This window comes from Polypterus senegalus, chromosome 3, assembly GCF_016835505.1.
Source record: "Polypterus senegalus isolate Bchr_013 chromosome 3, ASM1683550v1, whole genome shotgun sequence".
In the NCBI taxonomy this organism is placed as follows: domain Eukaryota; kingdom Metazoa; phylum Chordata; class Cladistia; order Polypteriformes; family Polypteridae; genus Polypterus; species Polypterus senegalus.
The window spans coordinates 276,742,134-276,769,771 of record NC_053156.1 but is presented as its reverse complement, the minus strand read 5'-3'; the positions used below and the strand labels follow the sequence as shown (position 1 = coordinate 276,769,771).

Here is a 27,638-nt window from a genome sequence, read left to right as displayed (position 1 = left end):
TGGCAGCGAATGTCGAGTCAAGGGCAGGACGTTCGGAGAGGTGTATTGGATGACTTGTTGCTTTTTCCATAATTTACGCAAAACCGCTGCCGAGCGATAATAAATAATTGAGGCATGAGCTACATCATCTTGGTTTCAGTTTATTTTGGCATATCGTTAAGTGTGACAGCGGTGCCATTTAGTGAATCGCGAACTGCTTTGACCCGAGAGATTTCGGCTCTGCTCTTCAAGCACACATACTGCTGTATACTGTATTTTTTTCTGTTAAGGAGTATTACGTTCTGTTCATCGATCTCTTTTATTGATTATATGTATAAGTTTTGGATTGCTGCAGCCTATGGTGAAAATCTGGCTTGCTCACTTTTTCTCTGGCATTCCAAAACCGTGCGTTTTAGCGCAGTGCTAATTGAGTTGAATGTGCCTATCGAGGTGAACTTATGAAGGAGCGGGTCCCTGGGCTTGAACCATTGTTCGGATCCCACCTAGGTATTATGAGACAACCACAAAAAAGCTAGTAAGTAATTGTAAATCTTACGAGTTGCCAAAAACTTAAACAGTACTGTTCAAGTACAGTAGTGCTAGAGTATGTAATCAGTGTATGGAGGGCAGCAAAAATCACAGAAACGACATCTGAGATCGCAAGTGTCATAGAAAATGAGAGGCGGACTTGATAGCCATCACAGCACAATATGCCATGCTAAATGTTAAAAATAAAGAGTCTGATCCATTTCAACTATTTATTTTGAGGGCAAAAGATAATGAATGAATGAAGGAGGGAGGGTTACATATTTAAAAGCAGTATTGTGGCATTTAGTTATTTTTAAAATATTGGGTATTTTCATCTGCTAATATTAGAGAGAGGTTGGGAATATGCACTGATTTTACAGTGTGTTGCCACACCCACCACACGAGGATCTACTCTTATTGGGACCCGAGTGTGGCTATGCAACTGGTGACACCTCAGCACCCCACTGGAACAGTGTGAGGATTTCTGTGGTGGCTGCAGTGGCATTACTGCCACCAACCCCCAAGTTTTCCCTGCAAGTTGGAGGACATACTTGCAGGTAGATCTGGATGCAGGCTACCACCATACCAGGAGGAAGCAATTGCAGGTTAAGGATCTTGCTCATGGCCTCAACAGTCTGATTGTCGGTGTGGACCTCCGAGCCACCACTCCATTCATATCATGTGTGCCGATAATGGTTCCTACTGACCCTGAATTGGATTTGGTTTCTTTGTGGTGGCGGCCTGCGCCACCACCACCTACTCAAAGCATCCTGATGCACCAACATTGATGGACTGAAAGCCAGAAGTCTACGTGACCATCATCATCAGGTCCTTCCATGAAAACCCTAAATACAGAGAGGACTGTTTGACTTATGTTAGGTAGATTGCCAGAAGGGACTGGGCGGTCTCTTGGTCTGGAACCCCTACAGATTTTATTTTTTTCTCCAGCCTTTGGAGTTTTTTTTTTGTTTTTTCTGTCCACCCTGGCCATCGGACCTTACTCTTATTCTATGTTAATTAATGTTGACTTATGTTTATCTATTATTGTGTCTTCTATTTTTCTATTCATTTTGTAAAGCACTTTGAGCTACATTTTTTTTTGTATGAATATGTGCTATATAAATAAATGTTGATTGATTGATTGATTGAAATGTGTCTGTGTGTGCCTGGTGATATTACACTCATCATCTAGGGCTCGGTCCTGCATATTCCCGATGTTAAACGGAATGGGCACCATGCCTGTGTGGGTTTCCTCGCACTGGCCAAAAACATGCAGGTTAAGTGAATCTGCAGTGCTAAACTGGCCTAGTTGTATATGTCTTCTCTGTTTGATGTACTAGTCCCCTGTCCAGGATTTGTTCCTTCCCTTTGTTAGCTGGGATATGCTCCAAAACCCTGCCACAATCATGGTCTGGATTGAGCATTTTAGAAAATTACATGACATTCTTTTAGCATTTTTATTTCAATTCACCTTATTTCTGTGGAATTTCCTCTTTAAGTTGTATCCAGATACTGACTGTTAGTGATGAGCAGTGTAGACATGGGTACAAATGACGCTGACTGTTAAAGCAGAGCCAGTATGTCAATGTTACATTCCTTTGTGAAAGTGGTCCTCAAGTTTAGTCCTGCAAGGTTACCTTTAACTGCAGATGTTCATCCCAACCACCTTCATATTTTAAATGGACTCCTGCCTTTATCAAACTAGCTTTTATTCCCTAGTCTCTGCCCTTTTGTTTCAATCCAGAAGTTATAAAATGTATTTGCTAAATCTTAAGGGGAATAGAGCAAGCAATTGTATGTGTGACATTAATAATTGTTCTTTGTTTTGTTTTTTAATATTTTCCTAATTTTTATGCTCTAATCATTTAAACATTTTTTTAATTAGTAACTCACAGGTGAATTTTATGCAGAAGTCACTGCTTTGCTTTAGTATTCAGTGTCATTTGTACCTGTGTCTGTACTGCTCATCACTAATTGTCAGTGTTTGGGTGTATTTGGATAAAATTGGGGGAGTAAACAACACAGGGAAAGGTGAATTAAAAAGAGTATGGTAAACTAAAGTTGGCATATGAAGATATAAAAAAATGCAAATTTTGAATTTTATTTACATATAAATGTACTAACACATTTTTGAATGCAAAGTCAGAGAAAAAGACTGATTAAAACAATTAGATCATTTCAAAGTAAGACATTTACATGTATTTATTTGGCTGACATCTTTATACAAGTTAACTAACATTATAGGAGACACAATTGATTACATTTCTTTTGGTTTTCTGGTTGGATTACAGGCAGGTTAAGTGATGACTTGCTTGCTCATGGTCACACACTGTCAGTAGTGGAATGTGTGAACCCATAACTTTGGGATTTGAAGTCTAATGCTTAACCTCTAGGCCACTGTGCCCACCATTTATTTGTGAAACTGGTCGGAATGAAAACCTGCAACAAAAGTGGTACCCAAGGACTGAAGTTGGGAATTAAGAGAATGGGATATCCAATAAATTAACAAAGAGAAAGTTAAGCACTTAGAAACATCAATTTACTGAGTTCCCCAAAGTTCACGGTCTTGTTATACCTGCTAGGTAATTATGGAAATTGCACTTATTCACACATTGTCAGTATAGGAAAATATCATGTAAATGATGATTAATGAAGTCTAGTTTCACTGTTATTGATGGTTGATATATTTGTTTTAAAGATACCTGGCCTTGCCGACAATTATAGTGATTTAAGGCTTCACTTGGATTACACTTATTATGTTTTAAAGTTAAATTAGTTTAGATTAGAACATTATAGTCAGTGGACACACTGCTCACTGATTGAGTTTTGGATAGAAATTTATGTGGTGTAGACCAGATTTCAGAAACTCCTGATCTGACAAAATTGGAGAGTGAATAAAAATTGTGTAGCTGTGAAGAAGGAAGGAAACAGTTTAGTACAAGAATGTGTTTTGTGATATTTTCTCAGAGAAGACGTAACACCTGTAAAGTGTGTACCTATTCATTAAAAAGTAATTGATTTGACATATATTACTTTAGGGATGTGTTTAAATGCCTTTTGTTAGCAAAAACAACAGCATTTATTTCTATAGCTTATTTTCATATACATGACGTACAGTAGCTCAAAGTGCTTTACAAGATGTCAAAGAAGGAAGAATAGAAAATTAAAGAAAAATGAAATTAGGTAAGAATAATAATGACTAGGTAACAAATTATAAATCAATACATACTTACATCATATAGATACATGATTAGTAGAAAAGTAGAGTCCTTTTTTATAACGTATTGTATGAGTCTGATGATAAGGTCAGATGGTTGGGAAGACAGGAACAAAAAGTGGTCTGGATAAAATAAAATCTGCAGGGGTTTTAAGGTCAAAAGACTGCTAAACCCCTACTGGGTATTCTATTTAACATAAATGTTCATATGTCATTCCTAATTACTTTCAGGCTTTGTCCCAGAGGATTAGTTAGAGTAGGTGTCATGGATAGTTGGAGCACCCACCCTACTTACCTTTAGTAAAACAAAATGTAGTCATGAGCATAAATACAAGGAAGAAGAAAAATAAGTAGGAAATAAAGAAAACTCAAACAATATCTCAATAATGTATAAATTCTCTTTCAAAGATCCTAGGATATGGTGGTGAAAGGATCTTTCATTTTATATCTCAAAAATGGAGCGGAAGGCAGCCATGCATGGAATACGCACTGCGTAGATAGAATTCAATCATACAATTTTAAATCTTTCATTGATTTGTCTCATTTAAAATTGTTGAAAATGTATCCGGGACAAGATCCAAACTGCGAACATTGCAATCTAGCTCCAGCCTTACTGGGCCACATGTTTTGGAAATGCACTAAATTAACATCATTTTGTGCACACCTAGCCCATTAACAGCTGTGTTTGGTGTACTCCCACATGGGCTCAAAGTGGAAAAGGACAAGTTGATTGTAATTGCTTATACCACTCTACTAGCACGTAGACTTATCTTGCTCAACTGCAAGAACCCTAACCCACCTTTTATAAGTCCGTGCATAACTGATGTTCTATACTATTTGAGGTTGGAAAAAAAATAAAATTCTTTTTTAGAGGATCTGTTGAAATCCTTTTTAAAATATGGCAAGATCTAATTAATAAAACTTTAGAATAAGCATTTATATTGGGGTGCGGGGTAGTTTCGGTGGAAGGGAACTCTCCCTTCTTTGTTTTAAAAAATTTGCCCTTGCTGTTGGCTCTTGATTAAGTTCATTTTGAGTGTATGTAATGTTTTTTTCTTTGGTGTATAAGTTAGATTTGATTGTATGGAATGTTATTTTTTTTTTTCTCTCAAATAAAAAAAATTATAAAGGAAAAAAGCTGTCTGTCTGTGAAACAACTGATAAACAGAATAAAAAATGCAGTGTAGCTAATATTTGTTTTGTGCTGTTTGATGTCATTTGTTGACGTGGTTTTCTGTTCAGAGCAGAATGTATTTTGCTTAATTGTGCATGCCTATTAGTAAAGTGCATTAACTTGTGTATATATCAGGATAATCAACCTATTTGAACTTGGTGCATTAGGTTTTTGGCTATGGTATTATCATAATATGATCCATTTAATTTTTTAGTTAAATATGATTATAAAAGGTGGATCTGCAGCCATTTATGGTTAGCAGAACTTACTACAATTGTTTAATATGCGAGTGCTTGGCTTATCTTATTTCCTATGTCCTGAGTGTTACCTTTTTATGAAGCTTTTCATTTATAATGCTCTAGGAAATCCATTTTATTTTTTGGTAGTTTTTTTGGTTTTTTTTGTTTGCAGTTTGGGATTTTTGTCTTTTGCTATAAGAAAGTACAGTATGTGTAATCGACTACAATAACACCATAACACAAACACTAGAAAAATGGAACATTGCATTCTACATTGGGTATAGAAAAGAATCACCCCCTTTGTAAATATTCATATTTTGTTGCTTTACAGCCTAAAATGAAAACACACACAACAACAACAACATTTATTTATATAGCACATTTTCATACAAACAGTAGCTCAAAGTGCTTTACATAATAAAGAATAGAAAAATAAAAGACACAATAAGAAAACAAAATAAATCAACATTAATTAACATCGAATAAGAGTAAGGTTCAATGGCCAGGGGGGACAGAAAAAACAAAAAAACTCCAGACGGCTGGAGAAAAAATAAATTTCACACACACACATATATATATATATATATATATATATATATATATATATATATATAATTTTCAGATGTATTTACTCAATGCAACCAATTGCATCCATGTCAAAGACATAATAGCAACAGTTGAGAAAAATAATCACCCTTCCCAAACACTACTTATAAACTCAATCAAGTGTAAGTAATCACCTTCTCCATTGCACACCAAGGTAATTAGCGTCCGTCTGTTATCCAGTGTAATCATTGTGATTGGTTTAGCATAAAAACAGCCATTCTTGGAGCATTCCAGTGCTAGCAAATAATCAACTATTTGTGGCAAGGCACATTCAAAAGATCTCACAGATAAAGTTGTGGACAGACACAAGTCAGAAGATTGATTCAAAAATATTTAAATAGCTTTATCAATCCATATGCTTTACTTTTTTTTTTTTTTTTATTAAATAAAGTCCATAATTAAGAAGTGGAAACTAGTTAGAGGCCAATGGCAACTTTGAAGGAGTTAAAAGACTTTAAGGTAAAGAGTGGTCATTTTGTACATGTGACAACAATATCTCAAGCGCTCCACAAATGTGGATTGTATGGGAGGATTTCAAGAACCAGCATGACTAGTCAGAGCCCAGCCTTAAACCCTGTTGAAAAGCAGTGGATTGGTTTGAAGTTTGTAGTCCACCAATGGTCACTATCCTAATTTGACTGAGCTTGATCAGTTTTGTGAAGAGAAACAGGCAAATATTGCTCAGTCTAGATGTGTAAAGTTGGTACAGAAAGATCCAAACACGCACCATTTTGTATTTAAAGCAGAAGGTGATTCCACAAAGCACTGACACCTGGGGTTGGTAATCCTTTATCAGTTCAAACTTTATTAGCTTTTTATTCATTACTTTTTCAAACTGTTGCTTATATATGTTTGACTTGGATGTTATAGGTTACACTGAGTAAATAGAGCTTAAAATAATGTTTGTGTGTTTTCATTTTAGGCAGTAAAGCAACAACAATGTGAATATTTTGACAGGATAATTCTTTTCTATACCCATTGTAGTTATGAAAATTGTACAATTGCGTGAATATACTGTATTTTCATTAATGGCAAGAAGTTCATGGCATGCATAATTCATAAATGAATAAGTAAGTGAGTTAAAGTTCAGGATGAAGCAGAAAAATAACTACAGTATAAATAAGCCATATTTTAAAGAATCTGAACTTCCCAAACTAATAGTCCTCACATTCTCATGTCATTAATCAGTGAAATTGCTATAAATTTAAGTTGTGTTCATTTGGCTGATTTCCATTTCTGATACACTTCCCCATTAAAGAACATGATTGTGAGATGCAGGCATTCAGCTCACTGAAGAACTCTTTTCTGTCTGTAAAAAGTGTTTTTTCTGAAGCTCCTTTCACATTCAAATGACGAGATAGCCTATCATAATGTTGAGAACAGCATTGTCTCATTATCAATCATTTCATTAGGTCCATTGAAGATTTTCTTGCCACAGATTTTTCAAAAGACTGCGTCCATGTGTTGTCCAAAAATTGCTGAAGACTGCTTTCTGTCTCTGGCAGCTCACCTGGTTGTTTACAATGTTTAATGACGAAAGGGTGCATCTTCTTAGTTCTTTCAAATGGTACATCCGACTCCATACTTAGCCACAAAATACCCTGCAGACCCATTTTACATCCAACAGCATTATTTCCTTTATTGTTAATTTGATTGGCACACTAAATTATCTTTATTTCTTTGTCCTTGGCACAGGTCTTGGATTGACATGATCATTGCAAGTGTCTTTTCGTGTCCCGTCTATGGTATGTTTGTAAAACTTGCAGAAAAATTGTTGACCAGATTCATACAAATTACTGGCATATTATATCTTGCATGTTTTAGTTAAAATAATGTTTTTTAGTTTTCCTGGATGTCGTTGAGGTACCCGATACCAATTGCTTCAAAATTTTCCCCCTATTAGTTCCATGCAACTAGCTAACCCACGTCATTTTCTGAATTGCAGTTGATGGATGTGCTGTGATTCATATGTACATACAGTACTTAAAGACACAGACAAATTACATTTTTTTGGCCAAGAATAGTATTTGCTGAAAGAACAAACAAACATGAACATATTCTCTGGATAGTTCAAGGATAGACTTTTATATTTCAGCAATTTCATAATCTCCCCCATGTCTCCAGAGGATCTTAAGAGTGTTCCTATAGGCTAGAAAAGCATCTCTAAAACCTGTGTGTTCGTCGGTCCACTATTGGACAGTTTGCCTATAAATGAAGAAATTCATTACTGTTGCTAAGTCTGTATATAGGCCTTAAAGTAGGGTGGTTTTTATTGTTGAATAAACATGCTTCTTACTTCTTTTGTTTTTCAGTCCAAAATCTATATGGAGAGATAATTTAACAAAATGTAACATGTACTATCACTCTTACTGCCTCGCAGTTTTGCCAGTTGGAATGTACTGTAAGTAGTGCTAAAGATCTTTGTTAGCCTATTGCCTACATTTGGGCAGAAGTAATTAACAGGAAAATATTAACCAATAAAAACAGGTTCAGCCCGCTGGTTTTATTAACAAGTGACAAAATCATCATGAAATGAGGCCTTCTTAAATAAATAGTGCTAACATTCAAGGGCTGTTTAGAAAAGTCCCATTGTTAAATAAATATAAGGCTATTTTGAGTTAAAACCTGCAATGAATAAATCTGAGGCAACTATATTATTGAATCAAAATAAAATGATTTATTTTTCATAATAATTAAATTAATTATTTAATTATGTTGTTTCATGGTTTATATTGCTGTACATTTTTCATGTGATTATTTCATAGTTGTCATTTTCATTTATTTTGGCATAAATATTATTCCATAGAAAAACCTTTTTATTTATATATTATTTATTTTAATCCCAGGAGGCTTGTTTGAAATTTCTTAGGTAAGCTTTTCTTATAGAATCTGTTATACAAAACAATAGAATAAATGTGTAAAAAAAAAAAAAAAGTGGGGGAATGCAACTGTAAATGGTTGCCTATTGTGCTATAGGTTTTTAACAAAATAGAAAGAGGTACAGAGAGCAAATCAAGAAAGTTTCAGATGTGTTTTTTGGGATTCTAAGAACCCACTATGCAATTTAACTTATCAGATGGCAGACAACTATCTTGAAACATCACAACAAAGTTAACAGAAGAGGTTGAAGAACAATAAATGAAAGCATTAAAGCTGAGAACAAATTAGTTCTGCATGTTATTAATTTGCCTCAATCCTGAATGTTGCAGAGAGACTCTTTCCAATAAGTGAATAAAATAAATACTGCTATTCTTGATCAGATATCTGTTTTTGTATGTCACAAAAACTGTTAAATCATTTTTGTATAGTGTCAAATATTCATATTGGCACTTAGGGGTCATTGATTTAAATTAACAAAATGAAGACATGATCAGTAACTGTAGTTTGTCTTTGTGGTTGTGTTTGTGATTGCGCCCTACATAAACTGATGCCCTGTACATGCCACGGTAGGCTTATGTCCCAGTGACCTTGAATTAGAATGTGCTGCCATGTGAAATTGTAGTACATACAGAACATGTACTGTTCTTTAACAGGCCAACGTTGCTGCTGTGGAAGCTTATCAGTTCAGTTATTAATTCTGTTTCCGTGATTTTAATATTCATAACTTTCTAATGGTGTTTTTCTGTATATTTAAAGTATATGTAAAGTCAGTAGAATCTCCTGATTGGCTTGGTCCCACTACCATGTTATCAAGGATTTTTAGTTCTTAGCCTAGTTCTTAGATGGTTAGGACACTTTTTTTTGAGAAGTGACAAACAACACTATTAAAATACATTTAGTTCTAAGTGTATTTATACCATCGGGTTAAATGATATGTTAACGTGGCAGAGCGGCATGATTTAATGTACAAATCTTTATCAATTACGTATTATTCCGTGGAGTAACAGCGCTCTCTGATGTTCAATTTGTTTATTACATCGTGAAGTTCTAATCCTGATAATCTCGCAAAGCAGTTTTATCGTGTCATTTTAGTTCAGCTGTTTGTTTATTTTCGGAGCATCTCGATTAATGTAAACGGCATAATAACGATCATGAAGGTAGCAGTATGATGTCGTGTAGTTTCACTTTTTTCTTTTAGTCACTTCAAATTGCTGTGGGTATTTTCATAGTGATCATTAGTTAGATACGTTTCTCCAAATTTCTTCTTAATCGTCATCTTGTGAAAAACTTTTTTTTATTATCGATTTGCACAGTTTATTGACGACTCAGGCTGTTTACGAGAAAACGCGTCCTTTCCAGATTTTTGATGCTGCTGTGATGTGAAAGATACGGTGCTGCGCTAATACAGTTAGGATTACGGTTAAATTGTGACGCAACTGTGAGAGGAAGAAAAGAGGATCCTGATACGTCCGGCTTCGCCGCACTGCCGGCTCAGTGTTTCTGCGACAGTTGTCGAATTTTTTGTTAAAGAACTGTACTAACAGCTGCCAGACTGAGCCTGGGAAGCAGGGTTTTATGAATGTAGGGGTAACTAGCAGAACCACGCCGAAAATGACTCGTTACAATATGCTTTTTTGCCCGGATTATTAGATAAGGGTATATTATGGCGGTCATGCATTGTATTTTAGGGAAACGTGTAATGTTGTTCAATTAAAATAGTAGCATTTGTCAGATAAAATGCGCATATTTTTCAGTTACTGGACTATAATTGCTCTCGTAAGAAGAATTTAATGGAGGCCATCTCTAAGTACTAAGGTTTCCATTCAAGTAACAGCCGATTATTGATAACTGAGTTTCATAAATAATCTAATAATGATTTAATTCAGTAATGTCCGTTAAATTTACGTTGTTACCCTGCTAAAAAATGACAAAAGTGGTTTGAAATATTTGTAAGGAAAACCCTATCTTAAACTTATTTTCAGCTTTTTGGCATACAAATGGAAAGCTGTATTTTCTAAGTATACTTGTGTTTTTTTTTTTTTGGTTTTTTTTTAAAGTAGGTGAGCACTTTTACTCTCCAACCCTGTACTTAATTGTACTTCTGTAGTCTATAGACCTATAGCCAGCATGGCCACCAGTTCAGTAATGTTGACTGGACTTGCCAACTGCATTGCTAAGAAGACAAATGTGCGGCCAAGTGTAAAGAAATGCTGTAAGTATAAGTTCGGTCGACTTTGGCAAATGCCGGTTCTACAAGGTTGATCAAACGCTAATAATGTACATGTCTTCTAATTGTGGAATTCAGCCAGAATGAAGAGAACATGCTTCAGGTGGAAATCGGTTTAGTTTTATATTGACCAAAACCCTTGGAGTATTTGGTAAACTGAAACAGAAGTTTGGTCCACATTAAGGTGGGTCCAGCTTTAATTAGTGAACCCTACATAGGAAGGAAATGGCTGGTCTCTTTTTTTTCTTAGTATACATAACATTAAACTATAATTAATATAATAAACATGAACAGTAAACTTGTTTAAGACAGTTCAGGGTTTCAAGTGGTTAGAGTCTACGTTAGTTGCACAAGTAAGGAAACAGGCTAGCACCCCGTTTAAGGCGATCTCAGAGTTCACTCACTAATATAGTGCTTTGATTTATATATTTATTTTTGGCCATAGAATCTCTATAAATGTATAGCAATGTTAATAAATGTGCTCTTAATTTTTTTTTTTTGTTTGTCAGGATGTCTGTTTATTAGAATTGAGTTTTCTAATGTAATTTTGGCACAGAGTTTCATTCCTTCAGTCTTTACACAATGTGTCCTAAAAGTGGTGCCTGACTGTTCTAGCTGGTTTGCAGCAGTACAGACCAGTTTCCATTTCAAAACCATTAAATGTTTAACATTGTTTGCACTAAGCTTAAATTACACATAATGGTAGTTTCATGCATAAGCTCAAATTACACATAAATGTAGTTTCATACATTATCAACCTTTTACAGGGTTTGATAATAAAGATATAGATGAATGCATAGATAGAAGTGAACTGGCTTTGCCCTGTAGGTAAATGTGTACCCTTGGATGAAAGAGAGCATTTGCATATTTTTTGAGAGCATAACTGAAAAAAACTAACAGTTTATTCTGTATCCTTAGATGTGGAGTAAGCAGTGCTCACAATGAACAGCATTAAAAATGTAGAAAGAGACCAAAGCATTTAAGATCAGATATTCATAGTCTTGGGAAAGTGTGAACAATTTAACAGTATTTCAAGTTTCTGAAACAGTTGATTTTTGGAATGTGACTTTTCTAAACTGTTTTTTGCTGCTGAGTGTTTCTTCCATTTTCTGTGAACGAGCAGCTTGTGCATTCAACTACATTTTTGTGTCACTTTTCAGCTTGGGCTTCCTACATGACCAATTCACCAACTGTCATTGTCATGATGGGACTGCCTGCCCGTGGGAAGACTTACATGTCTAAGAAACTAACCCGTTACCTCAACTGGATTGGAGTGCCCACCAAAGGTTAGTGAAATTTGCTTGCTTCTGAGAGTGTGGCGTGTACTCGCTTCAGAAGGTCTGAGAAACAATTTATGTTTAGGTTTTGACAATGTCATGTGGACTGAAGTTATAAGACGATGTCAGTGCATGCATACCAATTACAACAAAGTATTTTTCATGTGAAATGTTTTTGCACTTCATATTTAAGATAGTCTGCCAAGGCCATTCTGTTTGAGACGACCCACTTTTTTCCTATTGCAGTGTGCTTCCACTACTTTTACCAATAGGGAGCATCTGGGAGTTAAAGTGACTTGAATGTGCTTGAGGGAAAATACCTATTTTTTTTGGTTAATGAGAATAATAGAATACCGTACACAACATTCTCAATGTGGAATTGATCAGAACTTGCTAAATGTAAGAATTACTATTGAAGCACCATAATATACTAAAATTTAAAAATCACTTTAAAATGGAAATACGTTAAGTCAATGTCAGTTAAATTAAATATATGTTACGTGGTGTATGGTTCTAAATTGTCTCTAGTGTGTGCTTGGTGTGTGTGTGTGTGTGCCCTTCGGTGGGCTGGCGCCCTGCCCAGGGTTTGTTTCCTGCCTTGCGCCCTGTGTTGACTGGGCTTGGCTCCAGCAGACCCCCGTGACCCTGTACTTAGGATATAACGGGTTGGATAATGGAGGGCTGGATGGTGTATGTAAGACTTTAGAGACTATTGTGTGATAGTACTTAGAGTGATGATACTATGGGTATGTCTACTTGACATGTCAGATTCAGCTAATCTATTTGGCAACTCATTTGGAATAAAGTACCTTCATGTAAAAATCATAGGAGGCACAGGCTAAATGCTAAATACAACACTCTGCAGGTTCCAAATTTATGTAACATTATAGCCATATGATAGTTTACATAATGTCACATCATATAGAGATTTTACTTCTTTTTTTTTTATCAGTAAACCTACGGAATGTGTAACTATTTAGTGCCAGGATTGGCTTGTGTTTACGTAGTTTATTTAAATGCTATTATCAGGAGCAGATTGAGATTGGCTTCAGCCTTTGCGATTTCCTTTTTACAGTGTTTTTTGACCTTGAAAGTTCCAATGCCCAAACAAGGTGGAGTTTAGTAGCTAGGAGTTGCAGGATGGTTGGAAAGGTGTCTGGGGAAAAATAAGCAGGGGGGGGTGGGGGAGGAATTTCCTCCTGAAGTCGAGTATGAATATTTCTAAGGGCCAATGAATGTCCATCACATGGTCAAGAATTAAAAATCATAGACAGACATTGTAGTGTAAACCATCAGTGGTTATTACAACGTGCAACATGTTGGTTGCAGTACCAGAAAGCAGGTGACAATGGTGGCACAAAATAAGTCTGTGGGATGTGTTGAGTTCATGTGCTGTTGGATTATCTGGAGCTCACAGTTGTAACATTTCATCTTTCCACTTCCAACAACAACCACGTCAACACAATTGTTACTTGATCTGTTAAAACTGTAACGATAAGCTGTATATTTTTCTTGAAAATTAACAGATCTAAATGTAATAAATGTGAATCACTTTGTTCCATATGCAATTCGACCAAAAAAATGGCATTTCCAGCTGATAAGTATTTGCATAACATTGTTCTTCCCAAATTGTTCAACTGATACCTCCAAGTTTGTGGGGTATTCATGCACAATGTCTGACTCAGAAACTCATATTTACCATCTGTCTGATAACATGTGAATGCAGCAATAGCACAGCAACAAATAAATGTCAATGCAAATGTGGAGGAATAAAAGGACTACAGTGACAAATGCACTTTGTTAGTAAGTACCCCTTAGTAATTATTTCTCCATTGCATATTGTGCCCTCCATAATGTTTGGGACAATGACACATTTTGTCCTTGATTTACTCCTGTGCTCCACAGTTTAAAATTAGAAATCAAACAATTCAGGTGTGATTTAAAGCACACATTGTAGACTTTCATTTAAGTGTATTTGCATACATTTTGGTCCTACCATATAGCAATGACACTTTTTCTACATGTTCCAGTAAATGTCTCCAAGCTCACTAGATAGTGCTTCATCCTACAACTATGGTATGATCCTAGACATATTGCTAAGACAACACAGGCATTTTCTTGAATTCTTGAATGGCCAATGCATTCGCCCAATTTAAATCCAACTTACCATGCCTTCCATATGCTGAAGTGAAAACTTGAAACAAGACCCAGGAATAAGCAAGAGCTGAAGATGGATGAATTAGAAGCTTGGAAGAGCATCATTAGAAAAGATACTCGGCACCTGGTGATGCCTATGAATTGCAGAATTCAAGCAGTCATTGCATGATAAGGGATATGCAAGAAAGCACTAACAGTGGTAGGTATATTAAAGCAGTCATATTTATGTCCCAAACATTATGGTGCACTGAAATTAAGGGACTATGTAGAAAAATTGTTGTCATTTCTACATGGTGTGACCAAAATGTACGCAAATGCCCTTTAATGAGAGTCTGTGTACTTTAATTATGTCTGTCTTGTTGGACTTTATTATTTTTAACTGTGGAACAGAGAGGCAAATCATGGAAAAATGTGTATTTGCCCTAAAAGTTATGGAGGGAACTGTATATACAGAGTTATGATCCAAAGTCATGGAATGGTCTACTTCAGTATGTTTTTAATCCAGTTATTTCTTCACAATCGTATTAATTCATATAATCATATTAATTTGCCGCCTGAAGTTGTATTTTAAAGTGAACCTATTTTTATAAACATTAAAGCAAAACCTGCTGTTGCATTTTAAATTTTGAGGTGAAGGGTACTTGAGATCCAATGTGTAAACAAGCCTTAAAATTTACAGAATACATCCACTTTGAAGCAGCAAAGTTTTCGATTTAAGAAAGCGTGTCTTCTTTGTTTCTGAGTTAATGCTTTTGACAACAAAAGTAAACCGGAAGTAATACTGTACGTATCATCACAGATTCTTGATGCTATTTTCTTGTGGCAAGGATACGTTTCCTTTTTGCTTTAAGTGGAGTTTAGACCTTTATGCTGGGCACAACCCTAATGCTGGCAAACATACTGAATCGTATGGAAGTTTATTTCCAAACACTCAAACTTTTGTTGTGTTATTTTTTAATATTTATTCTGTTATTTTGCAAAGACATTGCCTGCTGCATGCGAGTAATCTTGTGACAGCTAGTAAGAAAAAAGGCTAATCGTGTACATAGCTTGCAATCAAGTGACAAAAAATGAACAGATGTTATAGTAATAGTTATTTATTAGGTAACAGTTTGCCAGGTGTGGTACAGATGTTTAACAAGGGCAAACTGCACAACTGTCATTGCTCTGCACGTTCTTGTGTAGAGACTGTTTGATGTTAGTCATTGTGGTAAACTGTGGATGATTATTACTGGAAATGTGTTAGCATGTATTGCCAATTGCCTAAAAAAAATCAGACCTACATTTTCTGTGAATTAAATTATGTCCATCTCCTTTTTTTTCCTGAAATACAGCTTATTATACAGCTTATATACAGCTTAAAGAAGTGATTGTGTGGCCCTTTTCTTTTTTCCACTAATAGTTCTCTACAGAACAGAGACAGTAATTCACATCTGGGTCTCAGCTTTCAATATATCAATTACCGTGATTTGGAGGTGATTTTCCTTGGTGTACCCAGGAGGGAAACGGGGGCTGAAAGGTTTCTGTGAAGAGTGATGAGTAGTGAAGTAAAGTGTACAACCAGCATCCTTTTTAAAATTGCTGAATCTTACAAAAAATTTTTTTTTCCTGCCTTAAACAACATGGCAAAAGCATTTTGCAGTATGTGTGCAATCTCAAGATGCAGATTAATACTTAACACTCTTGGCTTGAGAAATGCATATATTCATTAAGTGTTATTGCTTTTATTTTCACATTAGGCCGTGGTACACTCCAACTTCATTTTAAAGCACATCATTAGGCTAGATATATTTTTTTGGTTTAACAAAAAAAAAAAAAAAAGCTTCACTTTAGAACACAGTTTCATGAGGAAAATGAATATATACCATGATTATGAAGAAATAACTTTGACTTGAAAAGTACCAAACTTATCCTTTAAGACTCTCTTAAAATAAGCATGCACTTTTGATATGACCACACATTTTCATTTACTGAATGATTATTTAGCTTCAGGTGCCAAGTTCCACTTTTGTTTACCTCGAGTTGAAATGGAAACCAATTTATTTTTATGAGAAAGATATGAAATATGTCCCCTTTAAAATGCCTTCAAAATGAGTATTCCTGCAGATACCTTTTGAGGATGCATTTGTCTATAGAAAATAGTCAATTTGCTTGGATATGAATTCTGTACAGTTCTTATCAGCTAATGACGGAGTTAAGACGGCAGCTATGCGATAAGTAGGGTATAGTGGTTTAAGCTCCATGGTCAGAGGGGTATGGTTGGAGATAACAATAGCGTTATATTTAAGAGATTTGATAATGGGCAAAAAATTCTCTGTAAAGAAATAACAGATAATTTCAATCCTGAAACCAATGTGTAATGCACTCACGAATGTTTATTAATTGCTACATATTACTATATTGTAAATAGAAATAAAAAATGTGAATGAAAAACATCTGGTAGAAAGGTAATTTAATGGTAAGGTACACTGCAGTTTCTGAATGAAAAAGGTATTGAATTGCATGCTGGTGCAAAGCTGCTGTGTGTTGAATTTACCATGTAGTAAATCTGTCACTCCTTCCCAAGTGGACAATAATCTGTAATTAGTCATTTTCAAAACTATTCATTAGAATTTCATAAACTTTTTCCCATATTTTGTTGAATTTTATTAAAAAAAAATACTATCCCATCTTTCTTTTGCTATGGAATTAAATAAAGTTGTTTTCTGATCATATATATTGTATTCCAGTTTGAATATCCTTACATCTCAAGTAGGAGCAAACTCTGGATTTTTTTTCAATTTCAGTTTTTAATCTTGGTGTATATCGGCGAGAAGCTGTCAAATCCTACAAGTCTTATGACTTTTTCAGACATGACAATGAAGAGGCCATGAAAATCAGAAAGTGAGTCCTAAATCATTTTCTTTTCTGCTTCCTTTACATATTTACAGTTTTTAATGATGATTATGTAATATATGTGAAATGCTGTATTCAGTGAAAAAATTACTTTTTATAATTTATAGTTATTTACTGTTGCTAAACCATTTCCCAGGGAATACCTGCTAAGTTTGTTTATAGCTATTTGTTTTAATGGGCACAAATCTGGAAAAATGATGTATAGTTAAAGGATGCATTAAAGAGAAGAAATGAAAAGTTCATTAAACAAAAGAAAGTGATTTAACTGACGAAAAAAATACAAGGCTTTAAAACAATCACTGGAATGGGTTCTTTGAACAAAACTAAGATTCCAGTATAGGGAGATAACTGGGTAAACATTTTAAGGCATTTCCTAATACAGAGGTAGAAAATGAAATATTTTACAAACATTTCATTAGAGATTGCTAGTGAACATATCAGTGGATAAAGTAATGCCAGTATGTCTGTCAGCTGCAACTACTTACTACATGTTATGTTTATGTCTTGGTAGCGAAGATCCATTCAAGTTGGGTAATTGATAATGTCGTTCAGACTTGTCTTATTTCCCTAGCCATAGACTAATAATACAGATATGCCACATTTGTGCATTTATGCCTGAGTAGAATTTAGAGTGGTACAGCAGTCCCATCTGAGCAGGTTGTGATTTGATGGTGCTTGAGCACCTATATGGTTTGCTGTAAGTGCCACTTTTCCATATTTTTAAATTAAAGCATCAAACGTGGAGTGAACGGTTACATTTTTTTTTTTGGTGAATTCTTACCCATGCCTAGTGTGACTTCTTAACATGAATTCAGCACCTGCCACTTTCAAGCTGGTATCATGGCTAAATCAGATGTTGTCGGTTCCTGATTTTCCAAAAAAAAAAACAAACATTCACGTTCAGTCAGTTTTGAACCAAACCTGCCATCGCAAATCAGGATGTGTATTAAAATAAAACACAAATTATGTTGTTTGTAGAAATAAAAATGCCCTCCTGTTTTAATTAACAAATTCTAATGTTTTGGAGGATGGCTTGAGGCCAGGGAAAACTTATGCACAGGTGAGATTTAATGTTGCATAGGGTTTTGAACACACTACTTTGCTTCTCATGTTTTGCTACTCCTCTTCTGATAAATTCTGCTCTGTCTGCCTCACAATTGAATATTCTCTTGTGCCTCGTTTCAAAAGTGACTACACGCTTGATGTTTTTTACACAACAGTTTTACAGTACAGAGTATAGGTGATTTAATCCCATCTTGCTACAAAATGTCTTCCACCCAGGTTGAAAAGAACGACTGCTACATGCCCTTTTGCACCACATTTACACAAAGTTACGTCATTTAGATGATTTTGGCATCAGGTACTGCTGCTATTGTGTGTGCAGCTGCTCAGTGAGGTGTGCACGCATGCGTACCATTGCTGTTAAGCATTGTTATTGTACAAACTTAAAACTGCATTATTATGTTTCCTTGCAGAAGAGACCTTGTTTTATAGTTAAAAGTGATCCTTAGGCCGGAGTTATACTTCACGCGACGCATGCTGCAGTAGACGCTCCTGCTACGCAAGCTTTGTAGTGTTTATACTTGCGCGCGTACTTTACGTAAATCTGGAGGAATCCACCAGGTGGCAGTGCGAGATATTATCACGGTGAGAACAGGTTTGACTTCTCTGTGTTATGAATTGCCTAGAACACCTATTAAATTCTGATGACACCTTACCGCAATATCTCTGAAAAGGATGTTTATTGATTAAATCCATCAGTCCAGGGATGTGTCCATTTCAGGAAGCATTGGGCACAAGTGAGAAACAGTCCCTTTAGTACAAGATAAATATTTTCACATGCTGTATTTGTATAAATACATGCTAAATGTATCTGTAAATGGAGTATATGCTGTATGTATGCTTAGCCATTTAAAGCATATATTATAGTATTTATTACTGTTAAATACAAAATCCTTTGGATTAATGTGCACTCAAGTGATGAGATTAGAAACTTTTAATTCACTTTTGCTTCTCGTTTTGAATATGTTTGAAATGCAGATATTTAAATTTTAAAGGTATGCTGTAGCACTGTTCAATACAATTGTATTGTAATTGTATTTCTGGCTACAGGGCTGCTCTAAATGCCACATTTTCAACTGTCTTATGCATGCTAAATGAACCTGTGGCACACCTTGTTGTCCTCTTTTAAAGAAGTGTTAATTCTCATGCAGCTTGTGCTTGAGACATTTTTGACAAGCGAGTGTGTGCCCTAGGTTAGTTCTCCGAACCAGTGCTGCCAGGATATGCCATGGCCATGGAAGGCTCTAAAATTGCTAAGCAGATTTAATGAAAAGTTGATATATAGGTGAAGAATGACATTAAATCGCATTTTTATTTAATTGTATTCTAAAAAAAAAAAAAAGTCAGTTAATTCTGGCAGCAGTTTTCAAAATATTTATTTGGGCTTCTGAGCATAAAGTCTGCTTGTTTTTCTTCACTTTCTTCTAATTATGTTTTGAGTACCTTAAAGCTTGCTTGTTAAAGGACTACTGCACTCAAAAAATATTTTTAAATTGTTACTTACCACATGTTGTTTGCAGTGATGGCCAAGAAAAAGTTTTAATCCCATGTATTCATAAAGGATGAACATCACAAAGTTTGTAATACAACAGACTTCAATGGGAGCCCAATACTGAACAACACCAAATAATATTAAAAAATCCATGAAAAAAATCTCAACTCAATTGTGTTGCTTAATCAACATGTCAGTTATCTAACTGTATGTTCCCAATGTCAAAAATGCATTCATTTTTTTTCTAAAAATATTGCTAAATAAATACTTCTGGAAAATTGGGGAAGTACATATGAGCATGAAGCGCATTCAAGTGAATTTGAACTTTCAAATTAAATGTTGGGTATTGTTTTATTTTATCACTAGTATTTTTTGTTGTTGAACTGATTGTAAATAAATTTTAACTTTAGGGTTTTTCAATCCGGCTCCTAAATACCCATGTGACTACTGCCTGCATTTCCAAAAAATCGATATATTGGATGCATGTTACCACAGTTAATTGTAATTATAGTAAATTTAATGACGCAATATTACCATATTGTAAAAACTAAAATTCTGTATATCACAGCTCTAGAGCAAGCTTCTTTTTATGTACGTATTTCAATTTTAAATGAATTATTTTACACCTCCCTTGATTTTATATCAATGTTTATATATATATCTCAAAGTGCAAGGTACATGGTCAGTGCTACTAGCAGTTTTTGTGTTTAATTCATTTTCTTTTTTTCTGCTCCCACAGACAGTGTGCCTTAGTTGCCCTAGAGGATGTAAAGATGTATCTGACAAAAGAAGGGGGCCAGATTGCTGTAATTATCTTTTAATTTTGTCCTTTGCATTGGAGGTTTTTCTTAATATACATTCTATTCCACACTCTTTGTCTTCTTCTGTCTGAATTAGGTGTTTGATGCAACCAATACAACCCGAGAGAGGCGAGATCTAATCTTAAGTTTTGCTCAAGATAATGCCTACAAGGTAAATGTTGTTTATTCTAAAAAGTGCTTATTCAGAGAAGTAGCAATTGTGCTTTGTTCTGGTATTTTAACAGGGTTGAACATCTTTCCTGCAAACAACACTGCGAGCTACAACCAATAACACTAGCAAACTGATTATTTTTAAAGTTGTGAAAGGAAATGTTGCCTAATTTTAATGATCAGGCTACACAATAGTAAATTTTCTATGTTTTTGGTATTTTCAGGTGTTTTTTGTGGAATCAGTCTGTGATGATCCAGATGTAATAGCTGCCAATATACTGGTATGTAACAAATTACAATGATAGAGTAGAGGTAGTGTTACAAGTAATAAAATTCACACGTAAGCTATAATGAAGAATTCATAGATAAGATGCATTAATTAAACTAAAATGCATATGCAGCTGTGTACAATTTTGATTCTTTTGTAACTAAATTCCTAATACGATTACCTGTATATCATTAATTTTTTTAGATTTGGACTAGCTGTGCTATCTGGGATGAATTCTAAGTAATCAATGTATTCCTCCACATTAATGTTTGCAGTGTACCATGGAATGCATATGTCTCTGTTATCTGTCATTTGATATGGAATCTAGTGTTTTGTGATGGGCCATCTATTGGAATGACAAATGCAATGAATTTTATTTTTACAAATGTTTGTGATGCGCAATGTTTTGGAATGACTAAGGCAAAGAAACCAGACAGACACAAACAAACACACAGACACTTGTCATTTTATTAAGATAGATTAGAGGTCTTGTGTAAAGATTTTCTAAATTTCTATTATTTCTTACGTTGAGCTGCTTGCTGCTACAATTTATTATTTATGTCTACACCCAAGTGATGTAATTAATATATCTTGAGCAGATAAATTCTGGCAGTGGCCCATTTACACTATTAGACTTTCATATGCGATTCTTTTGCTGTAGGTTTTAAGTTTTTATACTGTTATTTGTGTAATTTAATTAATACCAGTTAGAATATAAGCTTTGAGTGCTGTTCTCATACAGCTAAATGTTCTCTATATGTTTATCACAGGAGGTCAAAGTTTCAAGCCCGGACTATCCAGAAAGACACAGGGAACTTGTAATGGATGATTTTTTGAAAAGAATTGAATGCTATAAAGTTACATATCAGCCACTAGAGCCAGATGACTACGATAAGTGAGTGTGTCTTACTGTTAAGTTAGACAAGTATCTGTTTATTCCTATTTAGATGAAATCCTTATTGCTTTCTGGTGGCAAAAAAAAATAAATTAAAATTTAGGAAACCAATAAATTCACACATAGAAGTTCCTATTCATTGAATTTGAGCTAGGATGATCTACTAGGAATTGTCTGATGACAACTTAAGTAAATGCTTTTGTTAATTAATGATAACAAAAGCAAAACTTTTTTTCTAAAATCAATACTCAAAAAATGTTTTTTTCTCTCCTCCAAGGGATTTGTCCTTTATTAAGGTAATAAATGTGGGGAGACGTTTTTTGGTGAATAAAGTGCAAGACTACATCCAGAGTAAAATTGTGTACTACCTTATGAATATTCACGTCCATCCTCGCACTATTTATCTCTGCCGACATGGAGAGACAGAACACAATATTTCTGGCAAGATTGGAGGAGATTCTGAACTCTCTGTTCATGGCAAGCAGGTGAGGCTTAAATGAAACCTATTGTTTATCATCATCCACAGCCATCAGGAAAAAAGCTTGTACTTATGTACCATACTCTACAAGATGCACCTCTTGTTGTTCATTTGCCTTTATTATGCTTTGCATTATGGTTACTAAGCTCATTCAAGCATAAATTGTAAATTTTTATTTGGGATGGGGTTGGGATTCGAATTGTCAGCTATTTATGGCATTCAAGTTAAGAACACAAATGACTATCTTTAGTCTGAAATTTTATAAATGGGTAGTTTGACACTGAACATCCATTCTGTGGTGACTTGTTTACGCATGTTTAACTTCATTTAAGATGGTTAAAAGTTCTTTACTTCACTTAAATATCACAACCCTGTTAGCTATATTCCAATATCCATTCTGACATCTTTATACCTAATAGCTCATAGGCAAAAATGGGTACTGCAAAATGTGCCTTTATTTTTTTGTTATGGAGATAAGACAAATTCAGGAATCACATGAAAGTGAATGGCACGATCTTCAAAAATTTATAAAGTGAGTGTACCTCATTCTACTGGTCAAGTAGTGTTAAAGTTTTATAAAACAACATAAATACAATAATGTTTGTTCTGTTTCTACTTTTTTAAGAAGAAAAGATATTGGACAGTAAATTTCCATTGCAGATCACAGTGTGTCCTTGAGCAAGATCTTTCGTCTGAGGGCTTTATTTGTATTGAAATATAAAAGTAACTAATGTAAAATACATAGGAAAATTAATAGCTGCAATAATTCTACCATTCAACAACAACAACAGCAACATTTATTTATATATCACATTTTCATACAAACAGTAGCTCAAAGTGCTTTACATATTAAAGAATAGAAAAATGAAAGACACAATTATAAAACAAAATAAATCAACATTAATTAACATCGAAATTCAGGGTTCGGAAACCCATTCAGGGTTAAGGATCATGAACCTTCACTTTTGATTTTGATTGGGTGTGATTAAGTCAGTCTGGCTTACAAGAACTAAAGCCTTCTCTGAAATATTTGCTCAACACCTACACCTCTACCACTTTGTGTATACACCTGGTGAGACACATTATTGCATACATCCCTTCAAAAATCAGGACAGAGGAATATAAATGAGCCCACATATCTCTTTATGACTTAAACATCCATCCATTATCCAACCTGCTATGTCCTAACAGGGTCACAGAGGTCTGCTGGAGCCAATCCCATCCAACACCAGGCGCAAGGCAGGAAACAAACCCCGGGCAGGGCACCAGCCCACCGCAGGGCATGCACACACACACACCCCAAGCGCACACTAGGGACAATTTAGAATTGCCAATACACCTAACGTGCATGTCTTTGGACTGTGGGAGGAAACCGAAGAACCCGGGGAGAACATACAAATTCTACGCAGGGAGGACCACACTTTTATAATACACTGCTCACAAAAATTAAAGGAACACTTTTTTTATTGGGCCTGGCATGAAATCAATTAAACCTGTCTGATAATTTTCTGGTTGGTTAAGCAGCTGAGGTCATTGTTAATCACTTTCAGCTGTATTGGTGTTCATGGACTTAACGACAGGTGCACTAAAGTGGCAACAATTAGAAAACCCTCAAAACAGGACTGGTTTTACATGTGGAGGTCATTTCAAGTTTCTCCCTCTTGATCTTTTTTGGTTGGTTTTCCACTCGTGCTAGTTTTGGCTTGAGTAATTATCTCTACTGGCAGTATGAGGCGATTCCTTAACCCTACAGAAGTTGCACAGGTTGTCCAACTTCTCCAGGATGGCACATCCACACGTGCTGCAGCAAGAAGGTTTAATGTGTCTCCCAGCACAATCTCCAGAACATGGAGGAGATTTCAGGAGACTGGCTGTTATTCTCGGAGAGCTGGACAGGGCCGTAGAAGGTCCTCAACCCATCAGCAGGACCGATACCTGCTCCTTTGTGCAAGGCGGAACAGGCTGAGCACTGCTCGTGCCCTACAGAATGACCTCCAGAGGGCCACTGGTGTGAATGTCTCTACCCAAACAATCAGGAACAGACTTCATGAAGATGGCCTGAGGGCCCGACGTCCTGTAGTGGGCCCTGTGCTCACTGCCCAGCACCTTGGAGCTCGACTGGCATTTGCTCAAGAACACCGGAATTGGCAAGTCCGCCACTGGCGCCCTGTACTTTTACAGACGAGCAGGTTCACCCTGAGCAGCTGTGATAGACGTGAAAGAGTCTGGAGAAGACAAGGAGAATGATATGCTGCCTGCAACGTCGTTCAACATGACAGGTTTGGTGGTGGGTCAGTGATGGTCTGGGGAGGCATATCCATGGAGGGACGCACAGACATCTACTGCGTAGGAAATGGTGCTCTGACTGCCATAAGGTATCGAGATGAAATCCTTGAACCCATTGTCAGACCCTACGCTGGTGCAGTAGGTCCTGGTTTCCTCCTAATGCACGACAATGCCCGGCCTCATGTGGCAAGAGTATGCAGGCAGTACCTGGAGGATGAAGGAATTGAAACAATTGAATGGCCTTCACGGTCCCCTGACTTAAACCCAATAGAACATCTGTGGGACATTATGTTTCGGTCCATTAGGCGCCGCCAGGTTGCTCCTCAGACTGTACAACAGCTCAGGGATGCCCTCATACAGATCTGGGAGGAAATGCCACAAGACACCATCTGTCGTCTCATTAGGAGCATGCCCCGGCGTTGTCAAGCATGCATACAAGCTCGTGGGGGCCACACAAGATACTGAAAAGCATTTTGAGTAGCAGAAATTAAGTTTTTGAAAAAATGGACTAGCCTGCCACATCTTCATTTCACTCTGATTTTAGGGTGTCTACACAATTGAGCCCTCTGTAGGCAGAAAACTTTTATTTCCATTAAAAGACTTGGCATCCTTTTGTTCCTAAGACATTGCCCTGTCGTTATTTGTATAGATATCCAACTTCATATTGAGATCTGATGTATCTAATGTGTTTCTTTAAAGTGTTCCTTTAATTTTTGTGAGCAGTATATATACACATGTAGGCTGCATGTAGTTAGCATTTGATTATTTCACTTATTGGCATTTATAAACAAACCACTTTAGTTCGGAATCTGTCCATTACCAGTTTTTCTTTACCTTTACTAAAAATAGGCTAGCTCTGCTAGTACATCAGAAAACACTAACTAGATTTTTCTTTTTTCTTTTCTTTTTTTTTTTTTTTTAAATGCAATCCGTACTATTTTTGTTAAGTATTTAGGTATTCGATATACTTTGCAAAAAGGATATACAGTAATCCCACGCTACATCGCGCTTCGACTTTCGCGGCTTCACTCGATTGTGGATTTTAAATGTAAGCATATCTAAATATATATCACGGATTTTTCGCTGGTTCGCGGATTTCTGCGGACAATGGGTCTTTTAATGTATGGTACATGCTTCCTCAGTTTGTTTGCCCAGTTGATTTCATACAAGGGACGCTATTGGCGGATGGCTTAGAAGCTACCCAATCAGAGCATGTATTACATATTAACTAAAACTCCTCAATGATATAAGATATGCTTCCCGCGCGGTGCTTGATTGTTTGCTTTTCTCTCTCTCTGACATTCTCTGCGCCTGATGGAGGGGGTGTGAGCAGAGGGGCTGTTTGCTTAGAAGATACGGATGCGCCTCTAAAAAATGCCGCCTTATCGTGGTGCTTCAGCATACTTAAAAGCCCAAAAGCATGTTTTGATTTTTTGATTGTTTGCTTTTCTGTCGTGCGCGGTCTCTCTCTGACATTCTCTGCTCCTGACACGCATTCTTTGAAGAGGAAGATATGTTTGCATTCTTTTAATTGTGAGAAAGAACTGTCATCTCTGTCTTGTCATGGAGCACAGTTTAAACTTTTGACTAAAGGGTGTTATTTCATTGTCTAGAGGGCTCTAATAATGTTAACAGTGTTGGAGAGTTTATAAGAGCTTAAAATATATAAAAATAACCATGCAAACATATGGTTTCTACTTCGGATTTTCATCTATCGCGGAGGGTTCTGGAACGCAACCCCCGCGATCGAGTAGGGTTTACTTTAATACAACTAATGGAGGCACATGTACCCAGGAAGGCCCAATATTCTACACTTTTTCATTTTGTCTTTCCTTCCTCAACAGTGGTTGGGCATCTCACAATCTTGGAGGTTGTAAGTAAGTCGTAATGACTTTATCTAAATCACTGTACTGCAGCAAGTATTTACACACATGATGCCTGTGCATACCTCTTTTAAATAAGATCATATTTCGTTGTCATATTTGATTAACTCAATTATTATTGGGTACAATGGTGCTTAAAATATAGGTCTAAATACATAACCAGATCAAACATTGGTAGTCTGTAATATTTTCCTCCATTTGGTGCTGTGCCATTGCAATTTTTCATATCTCTAGACTGTTGTCCACTCATCCCAAGGATTGTGTGGTTGACGTTTTTTTAATTAAGTCCATCAGGCAAACAAGTGTGTCCTCAAGTCATTCAGTGTGGCCTGTGATGTTTGCAAGTGTTTTTGCCTCCAGTATCTTTTATGCCACTTCATAAATTACGTAAAGAAACAAGGCCAGACAGCTTTTCTTTTTTCCACTGCATTACAGATGGCCATAGTCATGACATACATACTCTGAGTGGTCACTTTACTACATACCTTTGTCTTTCTGACATATTCATTCCTTTGTTAATGACAACACCATGCACTCAGTGTTACTTAATGTAAGTACTGTATGCACTTGGTAACAAATTGTGTGTGTGTGTGGTTTTGAGGGAGAATAGGCATGACTTAAATTTTAAATAACTTCTAAAATACCATGAGTGCAACAGAAGCTCTGCTAGGAGTTTCTTGCATGTTACTATCATGAGTATGTGTAGAATGTCCACCAGCCAAAACCAACTTTAGTAATAAACATATATTTGATCAAAGGAGTTGAAGGAGGATGACGCGATTTAAAGTAAAGAACAGCCACAATCCGTTAGATACTCACTACAACTAAATGTACCTCACCCTGGATCTAGTTTAACAAAGGACAGTTCAAAATAGTTGAATTTCTGTCAGTGCAAATACAAAGATGTGCATTGGCTGTAGATTAAAGAACAAAATGGATGTACTGTACATTCAAGGACTATCCAAACATCAATTGGTTTGTTAGTATTCATTTGGCTGCTTACTGATGAAGGAAAACTCCTGATATAAACCTGTCCTGATGGGCTGCAGCAATTTAAGCTAATGGTGGGGTTAATTTTTGTATGTATTTGGCACCTTAACATGAATTCATCAGTATGTCCGCAC

The 27,638-nt window shown here is 35.9% G+C and overlaps 1 protein-coding gene across 11 annotated transcripts in view; it reads left to right on the top strand.

The window, feature by feature from the left end:
- LOC120526193 (6-phosphofructo-2-kinase/fructose-2,6-bisphosphatase 2-like) overlaps nucleotides 1-27,638 on the top strand; it is a 47,541-nt gene that overhangs the window by 500 nt on the left and 19,403 nt on the right. For 4 of the 11 annotated variants that reach the window (XM_039749223.1, XM_039749220.1, XM_039749228.1 and 1 more), the window contains exons 1-8: nucleotides 10,067-10,835; nucleotides 12,011-12,136; nucleotides 17,071-17,167; nucleotides 20,473-20,539; nucleotides 20,631-20,705; nucleotides 20,929-20,985; nucleotides 21,743-21,867; nucleotides 22,145-22,352. In XM_039749223.1, the coding sequence (XP_039605157.1) occupies nucleotides 10,751-10,835; nucleotides 12,011-12,136; nucleotides 17,071-17,167; nucleotides 20,473-20,539; nucleotides 20,631-20,705; nucleotides 20,929-20,985; nucleotides 21,743-21,867; nucleotides 22,145-22,352 (840 nt within the window). In that variant the 5' untranslated portion in view covers nucleotides 10,067-10,750. Of the gene's footprint in view, nucleotides 1-9,706; nucleotides 9,781-10,065; nucleotides 10,836-12,010; nucleotides 12,137-17,070; nucleotides 17,168-20,472; nucleotides 20,540-20,630; nucleotides 20,706-20,928; nucleotides 20,986-21,742; nucleotides 21,868-22,144; nucleotides 22,353-27,638 lie in introns of those variants that run through there. The other 7 variants (XM_039749222.1, XM_039749221.1, XM_039749225.1 and 4 more) reach the window with 7 other exon arrangements.